Here is a 24285-nt window from a genome sequence, read left to right on the forward strand (position 1 = left end):
TACCTCTCCCATGCTGCTCCACTGAGGTCACCAACTGTGCCATTCTAACCCTGCCCATACATCCAGGCTGTTCCCTCTCACATACCTCCAAAGCCCTCATCCTTTCCAATGTTCTCACTTTGTCCTTGTCACTAAGCATGCCTAATAACTCCACCCATCGTCGCCCTGTGGCTCTGCCCCATGCCCCTGATGCCACATTGCAGCCACTACTCCCCACCTCCAGCGCTGACCATGATCACCAACCCAGGCCATACACTTCACTCTGTCTCCAGAACCCTGACCAAGCAGATACCTGACCATAGCCCCACCCCCAAATGTTTCACTATCTAATCATAAACCATATCACTTCCTTAACCCCAATTTCCAACAATAACGTGAGTCACCCAGGATCCTTTAAAAGATAAGACTTCCAGTAATGGCAACACCATATCCTGGCAAGGTGGCCCATTGTTCTTTGGGACGGTTCCGTTCTCCCGACATCAAGCTGAACTCTGGTTCTCTGCGCCTCTGCTTACACGCACCCACTCCCACAGAAATCCTAGCTCTGTCCTCTGAACCCAAGCCCACTCTCACAAGTCCCATAGGAAAGACTTTCATATATCTGAAGAGAGTTAATAAGTCCCCCATTCCCCTCACTTTCCTCCTCTCTGGGCCCAACATCCCCTTCTGCTCACACTCATTCTCACATGTCATGGTTTTCAAGCCCCCTCTCCACCCTATTCCCTCTTTTCTGAAATCACTCCAACTTTTGACTGCCCTGCCAGTGGCCCCAGACTGGAACTCCAGATGGGGTCTGACCAAGGCAACCTTTCCCCAACCCTTCTGAATTCTAGTGCCTTCCCTCTACACTCCTGCATAGAGCTCACTCTGTATAGATTGGTTTGCATGGAGTGTCCCCCATTAGACAGGGAGCTCCCTGAGGGCAGGGATTGACTTTTGCCTCTTTTTGCATCCACAGTGCCTAGCACTGTGCTGGGCATACAGCAGGTGCTTAATGTTTCTGACTCACTGAAGGGGTGGCAGGACTAAGGCCTCCTTCCTTCTGGGGCCTTCATCTCAATTCAGCCTATGATACGGTTCATTTTCTGGGCTGCTGAGCTTGCGGTCTACCAGATCCTCTTCACTTAGATCCTTGTCTAGGTGTGCCTCCCCACCATGCCTGGATTCAATCCCCAGCTTTGACATTGACTTTCTGTCCATTGGGAATCAGTTTCTCTCATCTGTAAAATATAGGAGTGTGACCAGATGGGTTCTGAGGTCCTGCCCAGCTCCAAATTCATGAGCCTACAATGCCACGCTGATCCCTAGCGGATTTCATTTGATTTGATTTGGCCCTGATCTCATCTGCTGACACCTTTTCTGACTTGGACTGCCATTCAGTAGATGAGCTGTCCCTCTCAACTTGATGTCATCTGAGAACCTGCCAAGCAGGCCCCCTCTGCCTCCATCTTAGCCACTGCAGGGCCAAGCCAAGAGGTGGCCCAGTGGGCTGGGAGCCTTGGCTCTAGCCTCATCCAGAAACAGTATCCATAAAGCCCCTGCACCCAGGTCCCCTGCAGGCACCCCAAACCACCTCGTCATGCTTCTCTGTCTGTCTGTCAGCCAGGCTATTTGGATTTGGGCTGGCATCAAGGTGGAGTGCAGAGGCCCAGGAAATTAGGGTTTGAGTGTGACCCCATCACCCACTTCTTGTGTGACAAGTGCCTTCCCCTCTGAGCATCTCAGGTCCCTTCCAGCACTAGGCCAGGAGCCTGGGAGTATATCCTAACTCCTAGGCAGGTGGGAATCTTCTCTCTAACGTATCGGAAAAAAATGATCCTCCAGGAAGCCACTTCAATACTTCTGGTCCTGGGGAAATCACTACCACCCTCCACAGCCCCATTCTATCTTTGGTTAGCTCTAATTGTTAGGAAGCTAGGGCTAAGGGTCTAGCCAGGGCCTTTCCACGCCTCCCAGGATGGACATGAGATTCTTGGGGTGCGGCTAGAATAAAGCATGAGGCATAACAGTTAGACATTCATGATCATTATTAGGGGTGTCAAGGACAGGGCCTGGCCCAGCTCATAGGTCTGTCCTCCTGGGGGGCTGTGACTTCAGGGCTTCCACTCGATGACCTTGGTGGCAATCTCGGCTGCCCGGCTCACAGCCAGGATTGGGTCACTGATCAGCGCCTTGAATCTGTACACTTCTGGGAGCAGGTCTCGCCGGCCCTCGGGTGCCTCAGCCAACATGGTGAGCGCTTTGATGGCATTCAAGCGCATCTTGACCACATTGATCTCCAACAATTCCAGCAGGGCTGGGATCGCCCCTGCATCCAGGGCAGCATATTTGCCTAAAAATGCAGAGAAACAGACAGACGCACACACATAGATGCGAAATCTCTTTATACTCCCATGCAGCAACACAAAGACTCATAGACACACACACACACACACACACACACACACACACACACACACACCTCCTGACACAAACACACCAACACATTGCTTTGATTTGCAAACATGCAGATATACAAGGAGCAACACGCGAACACCGAGGGATACAAACACACAGCCACGGCACCTACACGTGGACACCCAAAGATGCGCAGACACACGCAGAGCAACGTATAGACACCCAGAGACACAAAGAAACATGTCCAGATGTGCGCACAAAAACACGTATACAGATGCAGAGATGTAAACAGATACAGAGCGACAAATCATCACACACCCTCAGAATTAAAGACCTGGGGAGAGATGGATGTACACACACACACACACACACACACACACACACACACACACACACACACACACACACACACACACTGCATACGCATGTGCTGAGAGGTGCACACCCAGACACCTAGACAGGGCTATAAATGCAATGATCAAAACATTAGGATTTCCTAGCAGGGTGGGGAGCCTGCAGCCTCGAGGCCACATGTAGCCCTCTAGGTCCTCCAGTACAGCCATTTGACCTTCGCTGGCTGCAGGTTCCCCACCCCTGTCCTAACCTCTCCCAAAGATAGCTTTCTGCACAAATACAGGAAACTTGAATCTTAGGTCTCACCACTCCCACACTAAGTATGGGGGCAGGAGTCTGAGCAGGACGAGGAAGATGGTCTCTAGATATTTTGTTGAGCCGCATGCTCCCTGTGCCCCTTCCAGCTCACCCCAACGAAGCCCTGGACCAGTGATATGGAGAGTGAGCAATAGTGAGGAATCCAGGAGGACTGAGGGACCAGGAGGATGGTGGTCCCCTCAGTAGTAACAGGGAAGGCAGAAGCCCTGGACCACAGACAGGAATAAGGGATTAAATGGAGTCAGGCTTCATTGGCCACTTCAATACTGGATTCCCACCCAAGCTGTGATTGGATAGGGTGTATCTATAATTCCACCCCGCCTCCGAATTCAATTCAGGTTAGGGACTGTCTGGGTCGTCCATAAGGCATGATTATTATACAACAGATTGACTTCAAAGTTAAGATCATGATGCAAAAGGTCACTAAGGAACCCAGCTCTCCTGGAAATCCCTGAAAGGGACCAGGGCAGGGCTACAATAAAGAAAACTGAGAAGAAACACCAGGAAGCTCCTTCCCACAACCTCAAACTGCCTCTTCAAGGAATAAGGAAAGGTCCAAAAGATCTATTCTTCCCCTAACTCCTCCTCCCCAGGCTGGTACGGTAACAGGTACCATTATATAAGCTTTGTTTCTCTTACCCAAGTGTTTCCTATTTTTCTTAACATATAAAGAAGCTCAGGGTTGGTCATGAAAACTTACATTGTATATGTCCATGTATATGTATATACATATAGATGTACATGTATATTGTCCATGACAAGAAAAAGAGAATGAAAGAAGCCAGGAGTTAGCTGGAAACACACAAAATTTGAATTAGGACAGAGAGTCAAACCTTTGTATGAATGTTAAGAATTTTCCTAACTGGGGGCTTTAGGATATTACAATTGTATTAATAACTTTCCATCAAATAAAAATACCATAGAGTAGTGGGGAGAAGGACCAGGTGGACCTAAAGGGCATTATATTGTCCCTAGGCCAATTACGTCCTAAGCTTCTGGACTTGACAGAGAAACGTGGAGCAAATTTCATAGCCTAAACCAATCCTCTGCAAGTAGATTAGCAAGGCCTAGCAAGATTCAGCTCTGACCCTTTCCAGAAGAGAGAAGGGAGTAGAAAGGATCTGGTATCAGTGGGGCAACTCTACCACTACAGAAGCATCCACTAGAATTGCATAGACACTGAAATTAGAGCTCTTGAGGGGAAAACATGTGGAAAGAGAATAAAGAGCTTTGAACATAAGGTAGAAAAGCTCATCCAAGCAGCAGACTCCCTGAAAAAACAGAATGGAGCAATCAGGTCCCAATAACTCCACAAGACAAAAAGAAATATTAGAACAAAGTCAAAAGATTGAAAATATACACAGTAACTACTTTACAAAAACTAACCTAGAAAACAAGTGAAGGAGAGATCATTTTAAAAACATCTGACTCCCTAAAAATCACAACCATGCAAAAATACTGGATGCCTCATTTCACAAAATGACAAAACTTCCCAGATCTAGATGGCAAAGTGAAAATACAGAGAATCCACCAATCACCTCCTGAAAGAAAGCACCAACTAGAAACACCTAGAAATGGGCAGAGCTTACAAAACAAAGATAATTACTGTGAGCAGCCATGGATACACCCTGTCTTGAGATGATCCTTTATTTTAGGGAGTCAACAGAGGTTAAGAACACCCAGATCAAAGATATTGTCACAGCATTCATTCCCAATATTTTATGACATAACTGAGGCCAGACATTCCTCCCTTCTGCGCTGAGCACAAACCAGCCCTAGACATGGTCTCCATTAACTCAAGAATCCCATTTTCACCAGCCCTCCTTATTCTTTAAGCTGCTGTAGATCTGTAGCAAGATACCATCAGCCTTGTTGGTTTGGCATAGAAGATACAGAGCTCTCTGCTTTTTGCCTGAATACAACAGATGCAGCAAAACAGTTAGATGAAGAGAAAAACCATTCCAGATGCTCTAACAGCATGTCAAATTGCATAACAGAGTATAAGAACTGCTTTGTACCTCTGGCAAGTGATAATTATGGGTACAGAAAGCTATACAGTGGTTGGAGACAAAAGCCTTGTGGTTCAAACATACTGGAATCTCCAATCCTTCAATCTCCTAACAGAGATCTCTTAACAATCTCCTAACAGTAGCCAGAAAACTATGAAGATTAGGAATTGAGGTGGTCTGATTAAAGGGCAATTGAAACTTACAGGTACCGTTAATCCTCTGCTCTACTGGTCATTAAATTATCTGATCCCCTTAGTCACAGCCACGGAAAATGGATAATCTGAATCTATGCATTGATTGTTCCAATGTGACTATAAGTCACATGGAGAGTATATTTCCTATTCTTTGTCCAACCCAACAAATCTTGTACAGCAACCACATCCTCATTTCCAATCTTTGTGCACCCTGCAGCTAAATGGTTGTGAAGGCCAGAAAGTTCGCAAATTCCCTACTCCATAGAAAGTACTAGATATTATTCCAGGAACATTTGTGAATTGACTAAGCTCTCTCAGAGGGTTGGTCCTTCCTCCCATCCCTTACATGAAGGACTACCCTAGCCCACAGGAATCCTCCCAGGGTCCTGTGGGGCTCCATAAGTCAGGACTCAGACTCTAGTAATAAGGTGATAGGCATGGGAGGTATATAGTGAGTAGCTGCATTCCCAGACTGAGAACATTCAGGTAACTCCAGCCATAGGCCAGAAGAGATTGCTGATTCCTGATTCATGACATACCTAATGTCAGGTCCAGAGCAATGAGTGAGGCTATCATCTATGGTCTATGGGTAGGCATTCAAAAGCTTCTGGAATTAACAGCAAGCTCCATACCACTGCAGTGTTTCAGCTGATGGACAGAAAATCTCACTCTTTAATAAGAGAAAAGTTCTCATGTGGTTGCCTCCTACACAAATCAGGTGAGGCCCTCCCAAACCCCATCTGGAGCTGATTTAATTGGGGTCCTCTTAAAAGTTCAAAAAGGAAGAGAGATATGTGATGATAGCTAGGACAGATAGATGAATAGCGTAAGGGCTTATTGAAGATGGGACACGAGCATGTTTGTAGGCAATAGGGAAGCAGCCAGTAGTAAGGGGGAAACTGCAGATAAGTGAGGGTAGAGGTGATGGAGAAGCCTCTGAGGGGAAGTCTTTTCTTACTCTGGAAATCTGACTTACCAATAAGAGTAGAAGGTGGTAGTGGGCAGGGGGGTGGTCCAGCGGATAGAGCACCAGGTCTGGAATGAAGAAGATCTGAGTTCAATTTCAGCCTTAGACACTTCCTAGCTGGGTGACCCTGGGCAAGTCACTTCACCCTATTTGCCTCAGTTTCCTCATCCATAAAATGAGCTAGAGAAGGAAATAGCAAACCACTCCAGTATCTTTGCCAAGAAAACCCCAAATGGAGTCACAGTCACAAAGAGAAGTTGGTATCAGGATCCCCATAGGCCTACATTAGTTATATTCTGTAAAACATGCATTAAAGAGTTAGACAACAAAGTGCTATGTGAATCAGATAGCTCAGGCAAAAAAAAAGCCATTTACAAAATAGCCAATAAATTAGAATTTAAAACAAAAAGTTCAGTGGCTTGTTCATAGCATCCCAACCTAAGAGTCTAAGTGTCTCTAAGCATTTATGTTCTCTCCATATTGGGATTGCAGAGTCAGCTTCATTCCCAAGGCAACCAATGAAATCACTTCCCCCTTCCAGGCAGCAAGAAAGCCTGGGTGTTCTAACTTGTGCTAATCAGATCATGCTACCCTCTCAGTGATTGAGAAGTAGCAAGCTGCTAAAGAAAGGGTCATAAAAAGAAGGAAGGAAGGAAGGAAGGAAGGAAGGAAGGAAGGAAGGAAGGAAGGAAGGAAGGAAGGAAGGAAGGAAGGAAGGAAGGAAGGAAGGAAGGAAGGAAGGAAGGAAGGAAGGAAGGAAGGAAGGAAGGAAGGAAGGAAGGAAGGAAGGAAGGAAGGAAGGAAGGAAGGAAGGAAGGAAGGAAGGAAGGAAGGAAGGAAGGAAGGAAGAAAGAAAGAAAGAAAGAATCCCAGGCACAGCCTTTACAACCAACCACCTTCTTCTTCTCCAGTTTTAGTTTAGAGAATGAGACAGCAGTAGCATCCCAAGCTGTTCAGATCACCAGTACCAGGATCTATGGCTATCTCTCTTCCCTCACAATATATGATGATACCTGTATTGTCATCAGTGGTACCAATTCGTACATCAAAAGAACACATATGGGGCAGCTAGGTGGCACAGTGGATAGAGCACTGGCCCTGGATTCAGGAGGACCTGAGTTCAAATCTGGCCTCAGACACATAACACTTACTAGCCGTGTGACCCTGGGCAAGTCACTTAACACCATTGCTTAGCCAAAAAAAAAGAACACATTCTCAAACTGATTAGATCATAGATCCATCTAAAATATAAAACATAAAACAAAACTTATCACCACCAAGTTAATGACTTCAGTACAAGTGAATGTATCTCCTGATCATCTACAACATGGAAGAAGTCCTCCATGCTTGCATCTCCCAATTTTGACCATCACCGCGGGTTGCATTCACAAATCAGCACAGATGGGTTACTGCTTTTTTTTCTTTTGTGAGGCAATTGGGGTTAAGTGACTTGCCCAGGGTCACACAGCTAGTAAGTGTCAACTGTCTGGTCTGAGACTGGATTTGAACTCAGGTCCTCCAGACTCCAGAGCCAGTGCTCTATCCACCTCACCACCTAGCTGCCCCGGGTTATTGTTTTTAATGTCACTGCTGCAACAGTAGCAGGACATCCTTGTCCCATAGCTAACAATCCAGAACACAGCCCTGCTCTACTGTAGATAACAATCTAGCAACTGCATGATAAAACTGATTTCAGTTGCTCAGTCCTCAAAGTTCCTGCTACTTTCTCATATTCATCAGGTGACCAGCTTTTGTGGAATTAAGCTAAAAAAAAAAATAACGAGAAATCTCAAATCTCTCCAATTCCTTGGGAAACATCTTGGCAAATGGAGGACAACCTCCATTCCCAGATGGTTTCTAAAAGAGATCTGCATTTCCTGTGTCCCTTTTGGCTAGGCTAATGGACAACTCCTTTCCAATGCCCCAGATTCTCCCCACTGCTTTTGATCTGGAATGGTACATGAATTTCTTAAGGGTTGAGTGGGAACCATATACATTCCATATTGTCTTTTAGTAGAGGTATAGTAGGGTTTGCCCTGTACATGCCCTGATTGCCCACCACGGAGGGACCCTCCTGCCTCGTGTTTCCCTCCCACATAGGTGGCAGAAGCCTCCTTCGATTGCCTGTAGAATTGGAACAAACTGAAGCTGTGTCTTTAAACTGGTCAGACTAGGTCACAGCCTCCCTTTCCTGTGCACTCCGGAGCAGTGAAGATCACTCACAGTCCCCCACAACGTGGGTACCATGAATTGAAGCAGGAGAGGGGGATACCTTCCCCACCCCCTCCTCTTTTACCCTGGATGTTTGTTTTCATTCCATGCCATTCGTCCTCAATTTCAGCCACTGGCATCGATCCCCACTGGACCCGGGAGTTTGAGCCACGGTGCCCTTGGAGCCGACATTGCAGGTGGAATAGTGTGGCCGGTCAGCCTGGCAAAGGAGCTTGGAGAAGCCGGGGAGACTGGAGACTTCAGCCTCAAAGGGGTTTTCTCTATGAGAACTGAGTTAATTGTAAACCCAATCCCCTTCCTCTCCCCAGAGACTGAGGTGATATGGGGGAATTGTTTATATGTTTACAATTATACCTCTGAAGTAAGCATTCCTTTGTAAAAGCTAATCTTACTGTTAGTGGTTTGATAGAACTGGGATACAGGGGACCCCTCCGTGAAAACTCAGGGAACATTATGTGTGAGGGGTGGAGTCACTGGCAGAGAGTCTAAACATCCCAAACCCTTTAAGAGTACCAGAAAACCCTGGGGCAGAGGAGAAATGTAACATGCCTGGCCTGGCCTTCAGGCAGTGGGGCTAGGGGTCCTCGTCACAGAGCTTTCATCTACACTGTGCTACCTCAACTACATTTTAATTTCATCCTTTATCCCCCAATCCCTGACCGATTAACCCAGATTAATTGTTCTCTCTTTATGCTGATTTGGGATTTCACCACCTTGTGGGCCCACAACCGTTCATTTGTTAACCTGACGCTTTTCCGCTTTCAGACTATGTTCTCTGTTCCAGTTGGGGTGCTGCTTTAGTTCTTCCCTTCACCCCCAACCCTCAAATCTGTCTCTTTTGCAAATCAGTACAATTTTCTCCATTTAGTACCAGTAACATGTTCATGTCAGAATGTGCCCTCCCCCCACCATGAGCCACAAACTGGGCTGCATTGGCACATTCTTCAGGCAAATTTTCTCAAACCTGTCACAGCATTTTGTTATTAGATAAGAAGCAGGGCAGCAAGTGGCACGGTGGAGAGAGCACCAGGCCTGGAGTCAGGGAGACCTGAATTCAAATCCAGCCTCAGACACTAACTAGCTGTATGACCCTGGGCAAGTCACTTAACCCTGTTTGCCTCTGTTTCCTCATCTGTAAAACTAGCTGGAGAAGGAAATGGCAAACCACTCTAGTATCTTTGCCAAATGAGGTCACCCAGAGTCAGACATGACTGAAGTAACTCAACAAGATAAGAAGGGAAACATCCAGACGTAGAGACACCATTGCTCTTCTTGCCATCATAAATCAAAGTGTTTTCTTACCTGCAATGGCATGCTTTGTTCTAATGTTTTCTTTCTAATTCCTTTGGGGTGACTTTGCTTCTAATTAACCAGAAAATTATATCCTGCTAAATCATTCTGGTCAAACTCTTCCCACCACTAATAAAGGATCGACCTTTCCTCCAAACTCATTGGCTCTCTTTGCCCCGAGGCACTGCCTTTCCCCAGAACTATGTCCTAAGAGGGAAGAAGACAAACTTCCTTTTCCAAGGCGAAGAGAAGGAAACCAGGGGAGACAAGAACAAGCCTTGCAGGGCAGGGATCTTAGGCATGAGCTGTGGCTGCAAGTGACCTCAGAGGCTTTGCACGTTGGAAGCCATGGGGAGGAAAAAAAGCTTCTAAAACTGGCTTTCATTCTGCAAGGGACTGAACACCTTCGAAATCTCAGCATAGACACACGCAAAGGCCAAAGGCATCCCTTCTGTGCTGGCAACCACTCCGTCCCATGCCTAGACATCTCTGGGGTACACTCATTTTCCTTTTAGCTCAAAGCATCCTCCTCTTGTTGCTACTCATTCCAGCTACCTCCATTCACCAGTTTATGAATTGGAAGGTTTTCATGCCTAAAGTGTGTGAAATATGAGATTCTTGCCTTTCCTGAGGCTGCTCTGTTTCCCATCCTGGAGGCTCCTCCAAACTTTGACACTGGAGACTTCATTCTGACTGTACTTGACCTGACTGGGGAGAAATTGGGCCTCAAAGCTCACTGATCTGAAGGAGGCTGACTCCATCCCCACTTGCTCAGGGCACCCAGCCTTCCTTCTTAATGACAAAAGGAACTGGTTCATGACTTCCCTGGATGGCAAGACTCCAGGCTAAGCCTCACCCAAAGGACAGGGGGCCTGGTCTTATTCCGGCAGCACTGATGGCTGTAGCATTCTTGCAGATCTCTCCTGTTTCTTCAGGACAATCTTACAGGCACAGCCAGTCCATATCGAAACACAGAACAAGTCACATATACCTCGCAAGCCACTGACAAACAGCGTGGGGAGGAAACCAAACCTATCACCTAAATTAGGTTCACTTTGCCACTTGCATGGCAGCGGGAGAGCCACCAGGCTGATGGAATTCCCTGAGGGGTTGGAAGCAGTTAAGAGCCTGCTTACTAGCTAGGCACCAAGGCCATCTCCAGTCATCCAGATCTCTGTCTGGCCACTGGCCCCAGATGGCTCCAGAGAAAAGAGTGAGACTGGCAACTTTGGACAGACCTCCCTCACTTAAATCGAATTCACTTGCAAGTCACGGCATCATCTTCCTGTTGTCATGGTCCTCTTCGAGAACAAAGGATAAACCACAAAACAAAAAACTAAAACTAACTAGTACCATGAGACTTGAGTCTGGCTTAATCTTGGACTAGTCTGCCGCTCAAGAAGAAAGTAAGGAAAGCATCCCCATCACTAGGTCATGGCTCTGGGCCAATCCTGCTGGTTTGGGAGCCCGTGAAACTGGATTAACCCCAGACCAGAAAAAGCCATATGTCCTGGCATGACTTGGGCCCAACAGTGTGTAACACATAAGGTGGCCTCAGAGATAGATGTGAGCAAAAACATATGCATCAACAGACACCTCAGTGGGTCCAATAGACTTGGGTCAAAACACAAAGTAAAGGGTTTTTTCTCCCACAGTTCAGTGACTTGGAAAGATCCCAAAGGAAAAATAAACTACGGAGGTATAATTGTTGGAGACTTCTGTGAGCCCCTTTGAGAACTAGACAAATCTAACAAAGAGAGAAACAAGGAAGAAAATAAATATTGGGGGCGGAGCCAAGATGGCAAAGTAAAAGCAGTGACTTGCTTGAGCTGAACTGATCCTCTTAGAAAAACTTGGTGGCCAGCTGCCTAGAGGCATGGGGCATTTATGAAATGCCCCAGGAGTTTTTTCAAAGGAGAATGATTCAGTCTTGCTAACTCCAAATGAAATACGATTCCTTAATAGGAAAGGCCGAATCTGTCAGACGGAGATACATAAGCATTTCTGCTTTGAGGGAGAGAGAGAGAGAGGGAGCTGCAAGTAGAGATCAAGTTTCCCCTGCTAAGTGGAATTGTCTCTGACCCAAGCAAAGTACATTTCCCTTTTATGGTAACCTGAAAATAGGACAATGTACCACAGCATGACAGAACAAACACACACTGTTTAAGTTTAGGGTTTTCGGCTTTATCAGAGCAATAGCCACATTCGTGTTTGATGTGAATCCTTGGAGAGGATTTCTCTTCCTAGAAAACTAAAGCATTCCCTCTGCTCCAGAGTAAACACACAGCTTCCCTCTCATGATTTGGTCCAGACAAACTAAGGGACGCTTCTTTTGAATAGCAAAGGGACGTTCCCATTTGTTCTGATCCCTTTGAGCAACTAAATACAGATCCTCCCTTGATACAGTCCTTGATTCTAGGGAGTCAAGGGAGATTAGGAACATCAGACCAAAAACAGTGTTAGAACATTAATTCCTAATGTCTTGTAACACGACTGAGGCCTTAATGGTATAGGCTTCCACACCACAAAACTTCACAATACCCTGCAGACAGGGTGGGGATATGGAACAGACCTCTAATAGAAAAAAGCTCTTCGAAGAATTCCTGATGAAAAGACCACAGCTGAGTAGAATATTTGAAATGCAAGACATAAGACAACAGAACCTAGATAGGTCCACACATCTGAGCATTTGAAGGAGCTAAACTATAAAGTGAATACATTCTATTGGGGAAGAAGAGATTACTGTACTTTCAGAATCTTATTGTTTTCAAGGATGCAGTGGAAGTTTAACAAAACAAACACAGGGCTTGGCTGGAGGTTTATTCTGTTTTGTTGGTTTTACAAGAGAAGGAGAAGGAAAAGGGAAGGGGAAATGAGAAATTTAAAAGAAGGGAGAGGAACTTACTGTATTATTATCATTATCATTAATATCATCATCATCATCATTATTATTATTATATTGTCCAGCCTAAGAAAAAGAGCATGAAGATACGGGGAAGAGGTAGAGGGAATGGGCATCTCATGAATCTTATTCTTATTTGAACTGAACAAAGGTTGGCTGAACACACACACACACATACACAAAGAGGTGGGTATAGAAAAACATGGAACTCACCAAAAAGAAAGGTGGGGGGGAAGGGTTTGAGGTGTGGGTTGTGGTTAACAGCAGAGGCAGAGTTGGGGAAGGAATAGTGATGAGCAAAACAACTATCAATTTCAGAGAGCTGATCATAATGAGGGAATTAGATAGAAAGAAAATGTAAATACCAGAGACTGAGATCTGAGCTTTGTGAAGTGACGAGGGGCAGAGAAGTAAGGGCTGACCACTACAATTTTAAATTACAGGTGTTGGTCATATTTCTTCTTTCTCCATTCCTTTCTTCTATGTAAAGGGGTGAGGGATTATGAGGGTTTGGTGGAGGGACTTACACAATAAACAACCACAACCATAAATGCAAATGGGGTGAACTCACCTATAAAATAGAGGAGGGTAGCAGAATGGATTAAAAAGCAGAATCTAACAATATGTTGTTTACAAAGAACACTTGAAATATAAGGATTCACACAGTTAAAATGAGAGACTGAAGCAGAATTTATTGCCACATCAGGCAAATTAAAAAAAAAAACCTGGGGTAACAATTATGGTCTTAGAGAAGGTATCAGAAAAAGAGATAGGGTTAAAGGAGATAAGCAGGGAAACTACATAGTGGCTTACAGCACCACAGATAATGAAATAATATTAATATTTAACAAATATACACCAAGTGACAGAGCATCTAAGTAAAACTTAAAGGAAAAATAAACTACGGAGGTATAATTGTTGGAGACTTCTGTGAGCCCCTTTGAGAACTAGACAAATCTAACAAAGAGAGAAACAAGGAAGAAAATAAATATGGGGGGGTGGAGCCAAGATGGCAAAGTAAAAGCAGTGACTTCCTTGAGCTCTCCCCCAAACCCCTCCAAATACCTATAAAAAATGGCTCTAAACAAATTCTAAAGCAGCAGAAACCCACAAAAAGACAGAGTGAAACAAATTTCCAGCTCAAGACAACCTGGATGGTTGATCAGAAATGTATATTGCACTGGGCTGGAAGAGGAGCACAGCTCGGCATGGGCACACAGGCCACAGTGAACCTGGAGCAGGCCTCAAAGGACTGAATCACAGGCAGCTGTGGCAGTTTCCAGACTTCTCAACCCATGAATGCCAAAAACCACTTAGAAGGTCAGTGGGAAAAGTCTGTGTCTGTGGTGAGAGAGAAAATCAAGGTGGTCTCAGCTCCATTCCCCAAGCTTGGCCCCAGGGCGGCAGCTGCCTCCTGAGCTTCCAGCCAACAGACTGAGGGGGAATTGAGTGGCTGATCAGAGGGGGATTGCAGGGATCTCTCTGCTGGTGCAGGATTCTCTTGCTTTACCCATGCTTAGATCTGGGTCACAGTTCTGGGTGGCAGTCCTGGGGCAAGGAGGAGCGCTGGCTTGGTGGGGTTTGTGGTGGCTGTGGAGAGGAAACCCTCCTCACAGTTCCAAGACAGATAAGAATTCTTGTGATCACTCATAGACCAGAGCACAGGCCAGGAAAGGAGTAAACACCTGCCCTTGATCATAGCACCTTGGAAGAACTGAAAATTTACAGGTCCCTAGAAGTATCTCTGAAAACAGCTGCACAAAACCCCTGAAGCTTGGGACAGTACATTCTCCACACTGGAAGCAGACTCCTACCTTAACAAAGAGTTTATAACTCAAGTAATTGGCTGGGATCATGAGCAAGCAGCACAAAAAGAGTCAGACTATATTATCTTACTTTGGTGACAAAGAAGATCAAAATGTACAAGACAATGAAGCCAAAGCTCCTACATCCAAAGCCTCCAAGAAAAATATGGATTGGTCCCAGGCCATGGAAGAGCTCAAAAAGGATTTGGAGAAGCAAGTAAGAGAAGTAGAGGAAAAACTGAGAGTGATGCTAAAGGAGACCCAAAAAAATACTGAAGAAAATAACACCTTAAAAAATAGCCTAACCCAAATGGCAAAAGAGGTCCAAAAAGCCAATGAGGAGAAGAATGCCCTAAAAAGCAAAATTGGCCAAATGGAAAAGGAAGTCCAAAAGCTTACTGAAAAAATACTTCCTTAAAAATTAGAATGGAGAAATTGGAAGCTAGTGACAATTTGAGAAATAAAGGCACTGTAACACTAATCCAAAAGAATGAAAAAATAGAAGAGAATGTGAAATATCTCATTGGAAAAACAACTGACCTGGAAAATAGATCCAGGAGAGAGAACTTAAAAATTATTGGACTATCTGAAAGCCATGATCAAAAAAAGAGCCTAGACATCATCTTTCAAGAAATTATCAAGGAAAACTGCCCTGATATTTTAGAACCAGAGGGCAAAATAGAAATTGAAAGAATCCACCGATCACCTCCTGAAAGAGATCCCCAAAGGAAAACTCCTAGGAATATTGTAGCCAAATTCCAGAATTCCCAGGTCAAGGAGAAAATATTGCAAGCAGCCAGAAAGAAACAATTCAAGTATTGTGGAAACACAATCAGGATAACACAAGATTTAGCAGCTTCTACATTAAGGGACAGGGCATGGTATGATATTCGAGGGCAAAGGAGATAGGACTACAACCAAGAATCACCTACCCAGCAAAACTGAATATAATCCTTCAGGGTAAAAGATCGTCATTCAATGAAATAGGGGACTTTCAAGCATTCCTGAGGAAAAGACCTGAGCTGAACAGAAAATTTGACTTTCAAATATAAGTGTGAAACATGGAAGAAGTAAACAGAAAAGAGAAATCATAAGAGACTTATTAAGGTTGAACTGTTTACATTCCTGCAGGGAAAGATGATATTTGTAACTCATGAGTCCTTTGTCAGTATTAGGGTAGTGGGAGGGAAAAAATTATATGTATGCATACATAGATAGAGGGCACAGGGTGAGTTGAAGATGAAGGGGTGATATCTGGAAAATAAAATTAAGGGGTGAGAGAAGATTATACTGGGAGAAGGAGAAAGGGAGAAGTAGAATGGGGTAAATTATCTCACATGAAACAGACAAGAAAAGGCTTTTACAGTGGAGGGGAAATGGGGGAAGGTGAGAGGGAATGAGTGAATCTTATTCTCATAGGATTTGGCTTAAGGAGGGAATAACATACACAATGGGGTATGGAAATCTGTCTTACCCTACAGGAAAATAAGGGGGAAGGGGACAAGAGAGCAGGGGTTGATAGGGGGAGGGCAGATTGGGGAGGGATAATCAAAAGCAAACACTTCTGAGGAGGGACAGGGTCAAAAGAGAGAATAGAATAAATGGGGGTAGGATAGGATGAAGGTTAGTTTTTCACAACAGCACTACTATGGAAGTGTTTTGCATGATGCTACATCTATAACCTGTATCGAGATGCTTGCCTTTTCAATGAGGGTGGGTGGGGAGGGAGGAAGGGAGAAAATTTGTAACCCAAAGTTTTTAAAACATATGTTAAAAAAAAGAAAAAAGAAAATAAAATTTAAAAAAGAAAATAAATACTTGAACAGAATTTTAGATCTCTGGCAACTACCGAATGTGAATAGAGAGCAATATAACATATTTTTCGTATGTTCATTGCACATTTACATAAATTGATTGTGTGTTAGACACAAAAACCTCATAAAGAAATTCAGAAAAGCAGAAATATTTAACGCATCCTTTACTGACCACAACTCAGTAAACATTCTAATCAATAAAGGACCTTTGAAGAAAAGAGTCAAACTTAGAGACTAAATAATTTAATCCTAAAGAATTAGTGTGTCAAAGAACAAATCATAGAAACAATAGATAATTTCATCAAAGAAAGAGCAACGATGAGACAACATACCAAAACCTTTGGAATGAAGCCAAAGCAGTCCTTGGGGAAAACGTTTATCTCTAAATACTTTCATCAGCAAAAGAGAGAAAGAGCAGCCCAGTGTACTGTTCATGCAACTAAGAAATCCAGAAAAGCAACAAATAAAAAAAATCCAATCTAAATGGAAAGAACTGTTGTTCGTTGTTTTTCAGTCATGTCTGACCCTTCATGACCCCATTTGGGGTTTTCTTGGCGAAGATACTGGAATGGTTTGCCATTTCCTTCTCCACCTCATTTTACAGTTGAGGAACTAGGACAAACAGGGGTCAGCGACTTGCCCAAGGTCACACAGGCAATAAGTATCTGAGGCCAGATTTGGACGCATGAAGATGAGACTTTCTGACTCCAGGTCTGGCACTCTATATCCACTGTGCCATCTTTCCACCCCCCCCACCATAGAAAGAATAGAAATTGTGAGAATCAAAGAAGAGATAAATAAAATTTAAAACAAAACAAAGTATTGAATGACAAAGAAAACTACAAATTGATTTTTCAAAAAATTTTTAAAATACAACATTAGCTAATCTGTTGAAAAGAGAGGAAAATCAATTTACTAATATTAAAAATGAAAAAAGGGGAAATCACAACAAATGAAGAGCAAACAAAGGAAATTCTTAGCAATTATCTTGCCCAATGAGATGTCACCATAACCTAAATAAGATGAATATTTACAATTACTATGCAATCACCATTATCATTAGGATTATCAAGGTTTTGCCTAGCCAGGCCCAGTGGAAAGTCTCTGGTCCTACCAACATTTCACACCATATACCAAGATAAGGTCAAAATGGGTACATGAGTTAGACATAAAGGATGATACCATAAGCAAATTAGGAGAGCAAGGCAAAATATACCTATCAGATTTATGAGAAGAGAAAACTGTATGACCAAATAAGAGACAGAGAAATTACAAAATGTAAAATAGATAATTTTGAGTATATTAAATTAAAAAGCTTTTGCACAAATAAAACCAATGCAACCAAGATTAGAAGGATAACAGAAAGCCGGGAAACAATCTTTAGAGCAAATGTCTCTGATAAAGGCCTCATTTCTCAAATACATAGAGAACTGAGTCAAATTTATATGAATACAAGCCATTTACCAATTGACAAATGGTCAAAGGATATGAACAGGCAGTTTTCAGATGAAGTAATCAAAGTTATCTATAGTAATATGAAGATATGCTCTAAATCACTATTGATTAGAGAAATGCAAATTAAAACAATTCTGAGGTACCACCTCACACCTATCAGATTGTCTACTATGACAGAAAAGGAAAATGAGAAATGTTGGAAAGGACATGGGAAAATTGGGATATTAATGCACTACTAGTGGAGTCGTGAACTGATTTAACCATTCTGGAGAGCAATGCGGAACTATGCCCAAAGGGCTATAAAACTGTGCATATCCATTGATCCAGCTATACCACTGCTAGGTCTATATCCCAAAGACATCAAAAAAAGGGAAAAGGACCTATTTGTACTAAAATATTTATTGCAGCTCTTTTTGTGGTGGCAAAGAACTGGAAACCAAAGGGATGTCAATCAATTTGGAAATGGCTCAACAAGCTGTGGTATATGATTGTAATGGAATATTATTGTGCTATAAGAAATGATGAGCAGGCAGATTTCAGAAAAACCTGGAAAGACTTGTATGAACTGATGCAAAGTGAAGGGAGCAGAGCCAGGAGAGCATTGTACACAGTATCATCCACATTGCACAATGAACGACTTAGCTCTTTTCAGCAATACAGTGCTGCAAAATCATTCCGAAGGACTCATGATGGAAAATGCTGGCCACATGCAGAGAAAGAACTGATGGAATCTCAATGCAGATTGAAGCACACTACTTTCACTTTCTTTGGGTTTTTTGTGGTTCTTTTCTTTTGGCCTATTTCTTCTTTCACAACATAATGTAGAAATACGTTTTATATGATTGCACATACATAACCTATATTAAATTGCTAACTGTCTTAGGTAGGGGGGTGGTAAGGGAGGGAAGGAGATAATTTGGAATTCAAAAAAATTTTTAAATGAATGTTAAAAATTGTCTTTATATGTAATTGGAAAAAAACAAAATATTATTATTTTAAAAAAAGAAAGTCAGCAAACACTTTTGAGGAGGGACAGGGTCAAAGGAGAGAATAGAATAAATGGAGGGGCAGGATAGGATGAAGGTAAATATAGCTTTTCACAACATGACTATTATGGAAGTGTTTTGCATGACTACACGTGTATAACCTATTTTGAGTTGCTTGCCTTCTCAATGAGATTGGGTGAGGAGAGAGGAAGAGAGAGAATTTAGAGCCCAAAGTTTTAAAAACACATGTTAAAAATGGTTTTGACATGCAATTGGGAAATAAGATACAGGCAATGGGATATAGAAATCTATCCTGCCCTACAGGAAAATAGAAGGGAAAGGGGATAAGAGAAGGGGGGGGGTATGATAGAAGGGAGGGCAGATTAGGGGAAGGGAGTATTCAGAACATATGCTGACTTGGGATGGGGGAGGGGAGAGATGGGGGAAAATTTGGAACTCAAAATCTTGTGGAAGCAAATGTTGAAAACTAAAAATGAATAATTTTTTATTAATTTATTTTGATTTATCAACAATTACTTCCATAAGCTTTTGAGTTTTAAATTTTTCTCCCTCTCCCTCCCCACCTCCCTCCCCAAAAGGGCGCACAATCTGATATAGGCTATACATATACATTTCCATTAAATATATTTTCACATTAGTGATGTTGTAAGTAAGAATTAGAACCAATAGGAGGAACCACCAGGAAGAGGAAACAAAACAAAACAGAAGAAAAAAAGAGCAAACAGTCTGCTTCGGTCTGCATTCAGACTCCATCGTTCTTTCTCTGGATGTGACAGCATTTTCCATCACGAGGCCTTTGGAGATGTCTGAGATCCTTGCATTGCTGAGAGGGGTTAAGTTTATCAACATTAGTCATTGCACAATGTGGCTGTTACTGTGTGCAATGTTCTCTTGGTTCTGCTCACTTCACTCAGCATCAGACCATGCAAGTGTTTCCAGGTTTTTCTGAAGTCCGCCTGCTCATCATTTCTTATAGCACAATAGTATTCCATTACATTCATATACCACAACTTGTTCAGCCTTTCCCCAATGGATAGGCATCCCCTCAGTTTCCAGTTCTTTGCCACTACAAAAAGAGCTGCTGTAAATATTTCTGTGCATGTGGGTCCTTTTCCCATTCATGTGATCTCTCTGGGATACAGCCCTAGAAGTGCTATTGCTGGGTCAAAGGGATGCACATTTTTATAGCCCTTTGGGCATAGTTCCAAAAAAAAAAAAAAAGTCTGTGGTCCTAGAGGCCAAGGCTCAAGGTTTCCACAGGATGACCTTGGTTGCTATTTGGACTATTCAAATTGAGTCTGGGTCCCGCTCCATCAGCAGACCCTCAGACTTATCCAGCTCCTTCGCCAACATGGCAGGGCTCTGGAGTGGGGGAGGGTGTGCCTCAGCCAGCATAGCGAGTGCCTTCAAGGCACACGAGCGAGGCTTCCTCTTTCTAATATCCAACACGTTCAGCAATGGAGGCATTTCCTTAGCATCCAGGGCAGCCTACTCACCTGCACACTCAAGAAGATCAATCAGCACACAGGTATGTTCCCAAGAGTAGCTCGGAACCATGCAGATACACAGAGACACACTCGTACAAACACACAGACGCACAGAGGCACAAACACAAATATACCCAGGGATGCACATGTGTACCCAGGGTCCAAAAAGACAAAGATACTTGGGATCATACAGAAACACACCCAAAGTTACACAAATACACAGATACCAAGCAAACACAGACACACACAGACATACGGGCATACGCACATATATCCAGATACAGGCAAAGACACACAGACAGAGACGCATGCATAGGCCTGAAAACACCATTATCACAACAATGGCATTTCCTAACTTCTCCCCAGGACAGGATCTTCCTGAACAAATAATATAAATTTGATTCCACCTTTATTTGATGAACCCGCATTAGATATTTAGGCTCAGAACAATGAGTCCAGCGTCCAGCTATTTCACCGGGCCCCTGGGGTGCCTTCCATATCCTTCTTAGCATACCTCTCAGAGGCCCTAGACCATGGACAATGATGGGATAAAAATGGGGTCGAGAATCAGTTGGTTATGTGGGGCTGGGGGAGGCTCCATTCCTGGGTTTCCTCCACCCTGTGATTGGATCTTGTGAGGCCAAATCTCCTCCCAAAAGGTTGGGGGTGTCCAAAGGTCTACAATGCCACTCTAGAGACAGTAAAATCTGGTTAGGGGAGTCACTGGAAGCGGCATATAGCAAGATGAAGAGGTCAGGCACCTTGCTCTTTAAGGTTCTCCCACATCTATTTCAAGACTATCCTCAAACCTCAGATGCCCCAGTCCTCCAGGATGCACAAAGCATCTCACCCACGCAGGACTACCAATTGAGCTGCTAAACTGATTTCCAAAAAGGCATGAGTGGTTGACAACTCCCCAGATTCTTCCTCCCAACAGAATGTGTTCATTGAAGGCTCTGGAAAAGCCCAAATAGTGCTCAAATCTCCAAGGAAGGAATTCCTAATGGTGCCATGTCAGGCACTGGGTGGGGACACAGCTTCCAACAGGGCCAGTAGACACAGCTCTGGCCTAGAATTAGGGGGGTTATTCATGGATCATGAAGAGAGGGGAAACAATTTGGAGCCGGAAGGCATCTTAGAGTTGATTTGTTCCAAACCCTTCATCTTCCAGAGGAGGAAAGAGCCCAGAGCCCCAGCGGAGACAGGAAGGGAGCCAGGTCCTTCTGCTGTGGGCCCAGGCTCCTCTCACCTCCCCAGGGATGGAGGACAAGAAGGGGAGCTTGTGCAGAGGGAAGGAAAACTTCCACCACCTTCAGCTTGACAAAAATAACTGGCAGTAATGACGTGATCAAAAATTAACTGACTGGCTGGTGGTCTTGGGCAAACCACCTCCCCTTCCTCCAAGCCTGTTTCTTCATCTCATGGGTTGTATGTGTGCATGCATGTGTGTGTGAGCATGTGTATTACATGTGTGTGTGTGTGTACGTGTGTGTGTGTGTTTTACCAAATTTATGATTTCATTAGAATTGGGACCTTCTCATGAAGAATCATTGTGCCAATATAAACCACACCATGCTGCCTCTTGCCCTCCACTATAAAATGGGGATAATCACACTTCCCCCAGAAGGCTTTACATAATGCTTCAGAACTCCATGGGGGGAGGAGGGAGCAGGCCCCAGCCAGTCTGTATTCAGCCACCTCTCCTCAAGCTGGGGGACATTTTAAATAGCTCTCCAAAGAGCAGCTGAAACCTGGGCTCTAAGAGGGGCTCCATCTCCCCCTGGCCTTAGGCCTCAAGCTGTCCCCCTCCCCCAGTTCCGGGCCCTCTGACCTGCAGTAGTCACCGCTGCAAACATCAGTGCCCCGGCAGCATTGGCCTTCACATCTATGCTGAAGTCATCCAGAAGCAACACCAGCAGGGGGATGACGCCATAATCCCACACTTGGTTCTTCCCCTCCCGTGGCATGCTGGAGGAAAGATGTCATCAGGGCCCAAAGCAGCCCAAGGAGCATGGGAGGAGAGGTGCTCCCACCCCATCCCCACCCTCCTCAGGAACCCCAGAACACAACAACAGCAGCTATGGCTAGCATTTACAGAGCCCCTGGTTCACTAAGCACTTTACCTTTGTTACCTCACCTAATCCTCACAACCCTGGGAGATAGAGGCTGTTATCATCCCCATTTTACAGATAAGAAAACTAAGGTATGGAGAGATTAAGTTGGTCATATAACAAGCATTTATTGAGTGTTCCAAATATGGCAGGTACCATGGTAAATGATAGGCTTAAGAGTCTAGGAAGCATTGAAGGATGGATCTAATCCAGGTCTCTCTGACCACACCACCATACTTTAAGCCCCAGAAGAGGGAGGAGAGAGGTGCCACAAGGAACAGTCCAGTCCCCTTTGCCTTAGAGATGGACCTTGGCTTTGGAGTTAGAAGGCCTGAGTTCTAGTCCAGGATCTGATGCTTCCTAGCTATGTGACCTCGGGCAAATTCATTTCCTCCCCCGAGACTCAGTTCCCTCATCTGTAAAATGGGAATAATTATACTTCCACTACCTGCTTCATGTAGCCGTTTTGAGAAGAGCACCTAGTGAGCCACCAAACACCACAGAAATGGGTGCCTCTCTTGTGGTTATCATTCATACCCTTGACCACGAGGAGGCCAGCAGTCACGGGCAACCTCTCGGAGCCTCCACGTTCTCATCTCTTAAATAAGGATCACGGGAGAATAATACCTTTCCTACCTTCTTCTGCAATTGTGGAATGGACCTAATGACACTGGCCACCATTTGTACAGTCAATACCACGTGGAATGGACCCAGTGACATTGGCCACCATTTGTACAGTTAATACCACGTGGGGTGGACCCAATGACATTGGCCACCATTTGTACAGTCAATAGCATGTGGAGTGGACCTAATGACATTGGCCACCATTGTACAGTCAATACCATGTGGAAAGGACCTAATGACATTGGCCACCATTTGTACAGTCGATGGGAGCGCTTCCACTAATAAGCCCTTCTGCTTATGTACTTTCACTTCATTGGTTTCAGACCATCCTAACAGGCCGTGAAGATCTCTGTGGCTCCTCATTCCACCATCCCACCTAGAGTGGCCTCTTCAATCTGGATATCACCTGGAACTCATGCTACCAAGAAAACCAAGCCTTGTGGCATAAAGAGACATCTCCCCAGGTATTCCTGGCCCCAAGTCCAATTCTCTACACATTCTGCCACACTTCACCCCTAAAGACAACCCTCGGGATCAAAACTAATTCAATTTAGTTCAACAAATATTTCCTAAGACCCTACTATGCACCAGGCAATTCCTGCCCTCAAGCAGAGGAGAAGACATCAAAGGTCAGGGCTTGGAGAGACCTTGGAGGAGAGAAGGATAGTGCTGGAAGGGTCCTTCCAGAGGGACCAAGGAATCGTCAGAACTGGCTCCGACCCCTGACCCCCGCCAATAAGCATCTGGTCCGATGCCTACATTTTGCAGAAGAAGAAACTGAAGCCCAGAGAGCAGTGACCTGTCCAGGATCCTACTGTGTGAGGGGCAGAGGGCAGAGGGAAACTCCACCCTGCCGATGCCCAGGAAAGCGTTCTGCCCCATTCCATCATGAAGAGAGGAGAGCTGAAAAGGGAGAATTTGAGTTTGAAAGATTAGGAAACAGAACCAACGAAAAAAGGAGGAGGAGGCAGAGAGAAATTCAGACCACGTGAGAAAAATCAGCAAGAGCATCCCCAAGGCTAAGGCCCCCGCTTTAGAAAGGAAGGAAACAAGTATTTCTGAAAAAAGTACGCACCGAGCACTATGATAAGCCCTTTACAAGCATCCCATTTGATCCTCACATAATCCTGGCAAGGAGGTGCTGTTATTCTCCCTATTTTACAGTCAAGGAAACTGAGTCAGACAGCAGTGAAGTGACTTGCCCAAGGTCACACAGGTAGGAAGTGTTTGAGGCCCGATTTGAACTCAGTCTTTCCTACTCGAGGCCTGGCATTCTATGCACTGTGGCACCCCTAGCAGCCTTTATCCCACACCCTGTG

General features: G+C 44.3%; 1 protein-coding gene across 3 annotated transcripts in view; it reads right to left on the reverse strand.

The window, feature by feature from the left end:
- Positions 1-2009: 2009 nt before the first annotated feature.
- The window catches only part of RSPH14 (radial spoke head 14 homolog), a 187387-nt gene continuing 165111 nt past the window's right edge, over positions 2010-24285 (reverse strand). For all 3 annotated transcript variants that reach the window (XM_020996608.2, XM_078154443.1, XM_078154442.1), the window contains exons 6-7: positions 22063-22199; positions 2010-2332 (exon numbers count right to left, since the gene is read on the reverse strand). In XM_020996608.2, coding sequence (XP_020852267.1) covers positions 2094-2332; positions 22063-22199 — 376 coding nt within the window. In that variant the 3' untranslated portion in view covers positions 2010-2093. The remainder of the gene's footprint in view (positions 2333-22062; positions 22200-24285) is intronic.

This window comes from Phascolarctos cinereus, unplaced genomic scaffold (genome assembly GCF_003287225.1).
Source record: "Phascolarctos cinereus isolate Bilbo 61053 unplaced genomic scaffold, phaCin_HiC Scaffold_4;HRSCAF=312, whole genome shotgun sequence".
Lineage (NCBI taxonomy): Eukaryota > Metazoa > Chordata > Mammalia > Diprotodontia > Phascolarctidae > Phascolarctos > Phascolarctos cinereus.